At 47.0% G+C, this 10,400-nt stretch overlaps 1 protein-coding gene across 3 annotated transcripts in view; it reads right to left on the bottom strand.

Annotated features, from left to right (window-relative positions):
- Positions 1-2,879: 2,879 nt before the first annotated feature.
- arhgef18b (rho/rac guanine nucleotide exchange factor (GEF) 18b) overlaps positions 2,880-10,400 on the bottom strand; it is a 34,144-nt gene continuing 26,623 nt past the window's right edge. For all 3 annotated transcript variants that reach the window (XM_031575155.2, XM_031575154.2, XM_031575156.2), the window contains 3 exons: positions 6,672-7,002; positions 6,096-6,215; positions 2,880-5,841 (listed from right to left, as the gene is read on the bottom strand). In XM_031575155.2, the coding sequence (XP_031431015.1) occupies positions 5,678-5,841; positions 6,096-6,215; positions 6,672-7,002 (615 nt within the window). In that variant the 3' untranslated portion in view covers positions 2,880-5,677. The remainder of the gene's footprint in view (positions 5,842-6,095; positions 6,216-6,671; positions 7,003-10,400) is intronic.

Below are 10,400 nucleotides of genomic sequence, written 5' to 3'. Positions count from 1 at the left end.
CACACAGAGAGAGAGAGAGAGAGAGAGAGAGAGTGAGAGAGAGAGTGAGAGAGAGAGAGAGAGAGAGAGAGAGAGAGACACAAGCCAGACACCTCATTCTCTATCCACAAAAAAAAAAAACACTCGAGACATCCTTCTCTCACACACTTACAATGTCAGGTCCGGTGGCCTTTATGTCCTCTGACTGCTATTACAGTTGGGAAAGATGTCTCTCTCCAGATCCTAAATCACCAGATCCCTCCCTCCCTCCTCTCCCCCATATGCTCCGACCCCCTGTGGTCCCAGCCCTCCCTGAGACGGGAGCCTGATGTTACTCAGTTACTCATGCCCCAGTTTGTCCATTTGGTCTTCAGTCCCGCAACCTGCTTCACTTCAGTAGGAGCGAGGGGCCATGGCTCACTATGCCCACTCTGACACATGTGACTCTTTATTCTTGATGTGTAACATTACTGATCAAGCCTTCCGCATAAGCCCTGAAGGTAGCTTGTTGCAGAATGGGATGGTGCTTTGAGAAAAGATGTAAGGGAAAAAAAAAACATAAAAACTCGACCATATAAGAAGAGTACAATGTGAATAAAAGAGCGTGTAAACTTGTTTTTAACCTAAGGAGACTTTATAACAACTACCAGATGGAGTGAAAACCCAGTCTTCAGAAGATGGTTGGAGACATTGGTCTCGAATGGAGGACATAAATCATACCATTATTTAAAGACATAAATAATTTCGGCAAATAACTTTTTTTAAGACCAAGATCTGTCGGGCTGATCTGGTGCACTAACATAACCCACATGATCGTGTATTTAGTGCCAGCAACCATCACAGGCCAAGATGCAATTTAATCCTCTCTACCTCCATTAGACAGATTTCCTTCCAAGCTGACAAAGCTAGGCAAAGCTCCTGTGTGTTTGGAAAGCTGATGGGACAAAATGAGCAGACAAACACTCCAATCCATCTGGAAAGAACACAGTCATATATTAGCCCAGTCACACCTTGGAGTTTAAAGGAGCGAGTTTTCCAGTCAGTCTGCCAACAAGGCAACTGTTGACTTTGGCAACCCTGGGGTTTTAGGCTCAAAGCATCTTTGAGAGATGGAAGAAAAAAAAAAAAAAAGTGGAAAAGAGGGAATTGGAGCACAGTTTTCTAATAATCACAGGGACCTTTCCCCCACTTAAAAAGCGCTCCGGCGCTCACAGAGCTGGGAGGCGTACACGTGTTGCAATGTAAAACAAGACACCTTAGTGGCGCCGTCAAAAATAAAAACGATTTAAATACAGGGAAGCGGCACCATGAGAGGCCCTTTCTAAAGTGAGGCCCTGCAACCTGATTCTGACATGGCCCGGTATCAAAAGCTGGGGTTTGGCTCTTGGTCGCTCAACACCAATCTGTGTACGACAAAAAAAAAAAAATTGTAAGTAGGACTGCAGGCATTCTATCAGTCTCTCTGTGAGAATAGCAATTGTGGCACTTGCAGCGATTTCGTATCTTTTATCTACATCTAAATGACGTCCCGAGGACAGGAGGAACAGAGCGGCCATTCATGCCCTTGGAAAGCTTTCAGTGAGCGCTCAGAATAGAGACTAGTCACACAAGAAGCCATAAAGACAACCATCTCCCATAAACCTGTTGCCAGGGATACCTTAGGAACAATATGGACAGACTTTAGCAGCACTGTACAGAGACCCTCAAAGCCTAACAGACTACAAGAGTGGCCTTAGAAGAGACCGCCTGTCTGGGCGCTTACATAATCCAGTGTGTGTGGACGGACTGGGGAGAGGCCTCTCAAGCCCCCCATACACACCCCCACACACACATTATTGCCACCAAAGAACTCTGTGGCATGTTTTATGGCATGTTATCACTTCATCACATTCTGCGCCGCCACAGAAGAAAGGTCTTCTCTTGCAGAAAAATCATTCTTTACGATGGCTGGAGAGCAATGAAATTGTACAACCCGCAAGCCATCAAAGCACACATTGAGGACATGCTATTTCATTACTTTCAGTTACTCTAATTTGATGAAGAGGGGGCCTTGCAAACAGAATGCGTGTAGCGTATAGGCCTACTGGACACATGGCGTATGACTGTGAAATCCATTTTCTCCACAGATGAGCGTTTGGGTTGTTTCTCCATTTGTTTTTCTCCCCTTTGAAGCCTCAACACAAAATTACTACATTTGGAAAAAGAATAGTCTTGACATCCAGCACTTCCCCGCTCCGCATAAGCCGCCCAAAGAGGGGGGGGGTTGAGGAAAGGCAACTCCACTAAGGGGAAGGCCCCAAATATAGCCCGGCAAGAGACAAAAGCAGCCACAAAATCACACAAGACACACAGCGGTGGCATCACCCTGCTCCAAGAGCCAAAAACAAAACAAAACAAAATAAAATAAATTCACAAGGAGCCGGGCTCTGGGTCCGTCCTGCAGGGGTTGGCGCAGTGAAGCCACGCCACCTGAAAATAGCCCTTCCAGCCGCAGGCCTGTAATTAGGCCGTCCCCGGAGATGGCCAACAGGTCCCAGGCCAGCTGGGCTTTGTGTCTCAGGGCCCCGAAGCGTGGAGCCAGGAACAGCAGCACTGGAGCCAGATCCCCAGTGACAGAGACAGGCTCCGAGACATAATATTACACTTATGTTATATTGCCTCTACGGTAAAGGCGATTAAAATGTGATCGTCTGCAATTTTTTTTCACTAGCTGCAGGGTCAAGTTCTGAGCAGTTTTGCAAAATGAGAACCGGAAAGCTTCTGGAACCTTCCACTTGGCAGCCATTCTTGTGTATGAGAGTTTATAGCCCTGTGTTTAATGTGGCTAGAGCTCGATCACTTCTTTCTTCGTATCTTCCGGTACTGAATTTGGCACCAGAACAAAAACACATACACAGATCAAGTTTCTTGAAGTCATTTTATTACTAAAATTATTTTCTTCCTAAGGCAGCAGTTGTGTGTCAACAGATCTGTTTTGGAGTGATGCAAAATAACAGAAAACAAATCATTGCCCGGTGTGCTACTAACTTCAGTCAAATCAAGAACAAAATACTTCATTATTAATATTGGTTTCCCCTTCAAGTTTGCTACTATCCAAAAAAGTGACTAGTGTAAATTGGCGGTATGCAAAAACAAAATGATATTTACACATTACACAAAGTCCTCAAAAAAAACATACCTTGAGGTAAAACCAACAATTTCTACAGATAACCTTTCCGACAAGCAAGCTCCACTGAACCAGACAGACACAGTGACAGACAGGAGGCTGCTACCAAATCATATTTTTTTCTTTTTCATAAGACATCAGAGATTCAAGTGGCCAGTGGCGGTACAATCACAGACAGAATTAAGACGTCTTTACCCAGAATGCAGAGGATTTGAGTTTGGTGGGTTGGGAGTTGGAGGGGGATGGGGGTGCTTCCAGACATATCTAAAATGCTCAGCTACTTAAAAGGGTCCATTTCGACTACCATTTGAAAAGCACATTCTCCCTAACAGAGCAGGAGGGCCTAATCCTGCCCCAAAGTCCAGGAGAGCTCCGGTCCTTGGGGTGTTGGCTGTTCCTCTAACCCCACACACCTTACTCCACTACCCACCGCTCCAGCATCTGAGACGGAACAGAATGGTGTGCGCTGTGTTGTTCTGGCGAGTGTCAAAACTCCGATCTAACGGAGGATTATCAGGGTTGGGCACAGTGGTTTTACATGACCGGAGCTTTAAGATAGTCCTGTTGCAATGGGCTGTAATAATATACTCCTGTGGTATGAAAAAAGACTCCATCAGGTCTTGTGTGGTCTCTTTGGTCAATCAACTGAAATGTGTGGAGTCATTTTGATCAGTCAATGTTAAAAATGCATGGCAAGACAAGACAAGTCAAAGCACATCCAGAGCTCACAAGATAAGAGTGCACACTCCAGCTCAGTGAAATGTTATTAAGCGACATGAATGCTCCAAGTTATCAAACAACAAAACAACAGAAAATCATAGTATACATCGGTATTTTACCTGTTTTGACTTCAAAACAGACCTAAAACCTCTAACCAAAAATAGCTCACACACACATTCCCCATCCCTTTCATAAAAGGTAGCTTCACCATGTGACCACACACTATAAGGATGCACTTTATGCATAAGAGCTTACACAGTATATACACATCACAGGGATAGAAAGTGAATTTCTTTTTCTTCTTCATAATAGCTTCATACACCATCTGCAGAGGATATTTGCTCAGTGAAACCTGTCCATCCTGCTAGTCACCCCGCGGCTAACTGTTATGGCCGCCATGCACATAGCTTGAGCTTGGGTCTCTTTTGAAATGACAACGCCTATTAACCATCGTATATATACAGTGCAACAGGTTTTGACCCACAAAAACCTTCAGTCTTGAGACTCACTGTTGGTGCCCTTGTGCTTTTACGAAACACAGCATTTGATAAAACAATAGTTTGAAGGTGGACCGGAAGTTATGTGCTCATCGTCAAAGTTTATTTATCCAACTCCAATCACATATCCAAGCTATGAATTTTGTCATCTATTATGGTCAGGGTCTCTGACCTCTAGGTTCTTTGAATGCCTACAGTGGCTTGTAAAAACAGCTCCTCCTAAACTGTTTGAGAGGATCTTCACAGCATGTCCACAGAATTAAGAATCAAACCCTGTGGAGATTACAGCATTGCAATGTGACGTTCATTACACTGTCATGTCAATCATCTTTAATATGCCTCAAGCGTTTGTTTGAAAAAGTGTGACCACCACTTCAACATGATAACATTAGCCATTCACAAAACTGATGGACAGGTACAATTAACTGAGAAATCGACTCCTTGTAGAGAAAATAAAATCCAACATGCTTCCATGGGGGTGAGTACACACTGCTGGATCATTTCCACGCATGTGATCGAAATGGATAAAACAGCATGTTGTGTGTGCAAAGAAAGGTCCAGTGTTCAGCGAAATAAAACCTTCAAATACTCCGTCCTTAACTCCAGTGTTCTTCGTTTTCCTTCTTTTTTTGAAACAGCAGAGCAACAGCACTGCTTTTAAGATTTGAGCTTTTGCAAAAAAAATTATTAAAAAAAAAAGACAGAAAGAAACAAGATCATAATTACACCACGTTGTGCCATTAAATTAATATTTTGCGGCGTGCAAAACGCCAACCTCACTGGAATGAGGTGAAGTCACCCACAGCGGAGGTTTGGTCCTCTCTCACCCTTCCTCTAAAACACTCTCTTTCCACTCACACTCCTGTAAAACCTTCTCACAGTCACACAGTCCTTCATCATCATCATCATCATCATCCTCCTCACCCCAGTCTTGCCATCCTTCGCCATTCCTTCATCATTTTTTTTATAAGTCTTTGGATTCTGCGGAACATCCCCTCTTTTTAAACATCATCTACATCTAAAAATGTTCTCTTTTTTTCTGCATCCTCTTCGCGCAATGTCAAGAGTTTGACTTAAAAATCTGTTTAGTTAGTTGGAGTAGTTGGAGGAGGAACAAAAGTCTAAGTTTAAAAAACAAAACAGATGGTTGGAAATGAAATGCTGCATGTGTGTGTGTGTGTATGTGTGTGTGTGTGTTTGTGTATGTGTATGTGTATGTGTGTGCGCGCGCTTTACACAGCGCCTGCCCTGGCCTCCCTTTGGTCCTTTGCGGTGTCCCAGGATGCACTGCGATGGGCGCGAGGCTTGCAGTTCCTCAGAAGAAGATGACGTCCTCCTTGGTGACGTCCTCCGTGATTTTGTAAGGGGGTGGGGGCACGCTGTGCAGTGGGCCGTGACTGGGGGGTCTGTGTGTGGTGCTGGGGTGGAGGGTCAGTGGGGGCGGGGACTCATAGTACACTTCTGGAGGGTTCACTGGTTCTGTATGAAGGCAACACACACACACACACACACACACACACACACACACACACACACACACACACACACACACACACACACACACACACACACACACACACACACACACACACACACACACACACACACACACACACACACAAATAACAATACATCAGAATCCGACATGCTTTACATGGTCAGAGTGTCACTGTGGGTGTTTATTCTGTTGTGCCTGTTGGCATCACTGAGAAGAGCCCTGCTGTGTACAGTACCTGGTGGCTGGATGTGGATCTGCTGGCTGGGGCTGGGGCTGGTGGAGCGCTTGATTCTCAGGGAGCTGTCCTCCCGGGCGGAGAGCTTCAGGGGGAGCATCTGCTTCATGTCTAAGGAGGCTGAGGACGTAAACAGAGCAGGCATCAATACTGTTGTGTGTGTGTGTGTTTGTGATGTTTCCATTATCATTTCCTCAGGTGGAAGACACTTTCATCCAAAGTGTGGCACAACAATCAAGCCTCAGTAAGAGAGGAGATCCAATGAGAGTAGAGAGACTTGAGTCTAATGAGCCAATCAAGCCTCAGTAAGAGAGGAGATCCAATGAGAGTAGAGAGACTTGAGTCTAATGAGCCAATCAAGCCTCAGTAAGAGAGGAGATCCAATGAGAGTAGAGAGACTTGAGTCTAATGAGCCAATCAAGCCTCAGTAAGAGAGTCTAAACCAGCCAATCTGTGTTTTCAGTTAAGCCTCATTGCAGTGTGTGTCTATATATGCACCTATGCGTGTATGCATGTCAATCCATGGATGTGAGTGTGTGTGTGTGTGTGTGTGTGCACGTGTGTGTGTTCTCTCACCTAAGCTCTCAGTGCGGTGCGAGCCCTTGAGCCTGCTGGTCTTCTCCTTGCCCTTGCTGAAGGCGGCCAGCTTGGTGGGGATCTGCTGCTGGACGCCGCCCAGCTTGTGCAGCTGGTTGGTGGTGCTGATCAGGTGGATGGGCACCTCGGAGCTCTTGCCCCCCGCCGCCGCCTGCTGCTGCTGCTGCTTCACCTCGGGCCGCTCGGGGAAGTCGGCCGGCGAGATGGACATGCTGGAGCGCAACAGGGTCTTGGGTGGGAGCGTGGGGTCCACCGTCGGCCCCTGGGCCAGCAGGAGCTCCCCGTTAAAGCTGGATGACAGCGGGATGTGCTGGAGAAGAGAGAGGGATGAAGGGAAAGCGAAAGGGAGGTGCCATTTCAGTTGGTTTGCTCTGTATTCTGTGTTTATATATGCAGTTGTGTTGGGTATATTTATGGTTCATTCATCAGCTGGACTACAGGAAGTAAATCTACGATCATACAAGTACAGAGATGACAATGAACTGGACCAAGCTGAAGGCAACAGTGAAATAACAGACGGTAAACAAACAGTTAATGGTGAACAGCAAGCACATCTGGCTCGACTGAGGGCTGCTGGACAGGTTTCATATTTCATAGGTTTCACAGCGACTGGGGGAGTGATGGTTTAAGGAGTTACCGACTGCTGCTCGTTTCTGACAAGCAGTTGACGCGTCGCTGTTGATGCACAATCTGCTCGTGTGCCAAACGGGTATTTACTGGCCAAGGGGTTTAATGAGAAACACCAGCGGGCGGCACAAAGTGTACCCAGAGTTCTGCTGCTGATCTGAGAGCAGTTGCACGAGACAGAAACGGATTGACCTTGGTATAAGAGAGGGAGGGAGGCGGATCACAGTGCTTGTACTCCCTGTAATATATGTTTTGACTAAACACAGCGAAGAGAGGCCTAGAGGTGGCCTTCATTTCCACACTGAATTCAATCATGGTTGTCCTGGAGTTTTGACTTTCATTTTCCTAAAAAAAGGTCAAAGATTAAACTTTTTTTAACTGTCAAAGGTCTTACTCAGACACAATCTAGTCTAGTAAGCTGGTCAAAATTGATGTTAAGCTTAAAATGTTCTCGTCTGTGTGTTTTCAGTAGGTCTGAAACAAGTCCGACGAGCCCATGTTTTAATCCAAACATCATGTCCTCTCTGCTCAGCCTCAGAAGGGCGCTGCGTGGGAGAAGCCGTCTCTGGCTGCTGAAGTGTGACTCATGAGACCAAAGCACAGCTCCCAGCTGGAGGAGGAGGAGGAGGATGGGGGTATAGGGGAACGGGAGGGGAGGGAAGGGTCTCTCCCACAGGACCAGATGATTCCAGCTGTGGGGGAGTGCATCCAGCTCCACCTCCCAGGCCAAGGGTGCGCACAAGGGGTCAGAGGAGGAAGTCACCCTTCATCCGGTGCTTTGGGTGTTTTAAGACAGCCCTGTTACACCCTGGAGCTGAGCTAATGAGCCCAGAGACTGTGTTTGTTCTAACCGGAGTGAAGCTAGAACCTGGGAACAAGAAGCACAGAACCGGTTCCAGCAGTGCACAGAAGGGCCTTTGTGGAACCCCGGGGAGTGGCATCGGCTTTTTCCCAGCTCGGGCGTCCACGGCACACAGACACTCCATTGTATCTGTTCTGCAGAAAAGGTGCCATCCATAAATACAGGGGGCTTATTCAAGGCTTTGCAAGAATCAGACCTGGGCTCGCTTGCACCGGCACACAAAAGCCTTGACTGACATCACATAAACAATTAGTCTTGGCCGAGCTCCAGCCGCTCTTTAAATGAGAGGGTGCAGCTGGATAATTATAGGGTGCGGCTTCACCCCCCTCACCTCCCATCCTGCGACGCCTTAAGGTACTTATCAGCGAACACTGGTCCTGGCATTTCTGCTGACTGTGCAAAGCAGGGGGGGAGAGGACCTGAATCTGAGACTCAATCCCCCCCCCCCCCCCTGCTCTCCCCCGCCCCCTGCTCTCCCCCTCACCACTGGGTCACAAGGGTGATGGGCGCACCTCATCTTTATTCAGCAAGAGCAGAGCATGGAGGTATCAGGTGTGGTGGGGGAGCGGAGACACTCGGGCTCTGATGACTAAATCACTCTTAGAACTCGAGAGGGTCTCAGCAGCCTCAGTAGACAGGCCCCTCACATAAATAATAATAATAATAATCCTCTGCTGTTGTTGTTGTTGTTGTTGTTGGCCTTGTTTATGATCCATGTCAGTGGTTTGTTCCACTGCACTGGTGTTTACGTTGGGTTCCATGAGGACTTGATAAGCATATAAGCTGGTGTTTGAGACGCAAGCTTCATTTGATACGAGTGAAAGAAACAGAACAAAAAGGAGACTCAAGTGTGGGATGTGCTCCTGGATTACTCAAAAGGGCCCAAGCAACCGCAACATGCGGCTCTCTGAAACCTGAGTCAGCGAGGGAGGTGTGAGCAAGCTCTGTGTCTACAGAGCTTCCACTCAACGCCGTCAATTAATGTCAACATTCGCCCCATCCATGTTGACTCATGCATGTCATGCATCACAAGAACAGTGTTTGACCAGGAGTTCGCTGTGCAAATGAGAGGATGTGGACCAGACTAATTCCCCATAATTCCTTTGTTCGTAAGTCAAGCCTGAATCCTGCACATGAGAAGACCCTGTGAGACAGAGAGAAAATAAAAGAGCGAGGGAAATAACAGAGAGAGAGAGAGAGAGAGAGAGAGAGAGAGAGAGAGAGAGAGAGAGAGAGAGAGAGAGCCCTGAGGACACTCAAGTCCACAGGAGGAGTACAGCACCTGGCCCTTCTCCAGAATACTGTGTTCATCCTGGAGTGAGGAAGTGACTAAGAAACAGAGAGAGAGAGAGGACTTGACTGGCCCAGGGCACACAGCCACGGCTCAGGAATGCTGGGGTGGAGGACGACGCCCAAGGGCACATCCTCTTCACGTCCATACCATGGGCAAGGTCAACTCAAGTGTCAATGAACAGAACACGACACTAATGTTCCCTGACCAAATTGGGTTATATTAACACACACACACATAATCTCTTATCTCCTAGCTATGCATTGAAGACAGAATCCTCATTTAACTTTATTAACATTTTTGGGAGATGTAACAGCCAAAACGACAGCTTAATATTACAGCTCATCAGAAAGATGCCAAGCTTGCCCTTGATAAGCACATTATTCGGTTTCAAAGAGTCAGCTAACGGCCACACCGCAGACTCGGCTCTCGCCGGGAACTGGCCATCTCTCAAGAGGACAGTGCCGTGCTGCTGAACACCCACTTTCCATTTGAAGCAGGAGAGGCTATTCAGTTACGATTGACAACTTTATATTCATTATATTTCAGCTTCTCTTCGTCAAACCATCATCAGTCACGATTGAAGCCGTGTAGAAGTCTCAATGCTCAATGTCAGGTATAATGCACATTTGGTGAAATATACACCATACCTATTACTTCATAGCCCAGGCACACGTTCCTGTCTTTGAGAAACACATGTAACAATCAGATGCAATGGCCTCGCTGTCTTTTCCCAACACTCATTCTGGGAGCCCCGAGGGCAAGCTGAGTGCACGCTGATAACAGTGCCAAGATAGTGTGGAGATAGCACAGGCAGCTGCCTCTGCTCTGCCCTGGGGGGCATGTCCAGACACATCACCTGAGACGCCTGGAGAGGAATATACTATGGCTGCGGAACGAACGGGTGAGCGCCCACGGCGTCTCAACA

This window comes from Clupea harengus, chromosome 10 (genome assembly GCF_900700415.2).
Source record: "Clupea harengus chromosome 10, Ch_v2.0.2, whole genome shotgun sequence".
Lineage (NCBI taxonomy): Eukaryota > Metazoa > Chordata > Actinopteri > Clupeiformes > Clupeidae > Clupea > Clupea harengus.
Note: the sequence above shows the minus strand (reverse complement) of the source record. Positions and strands in the feature narration are given on the sequence as shown.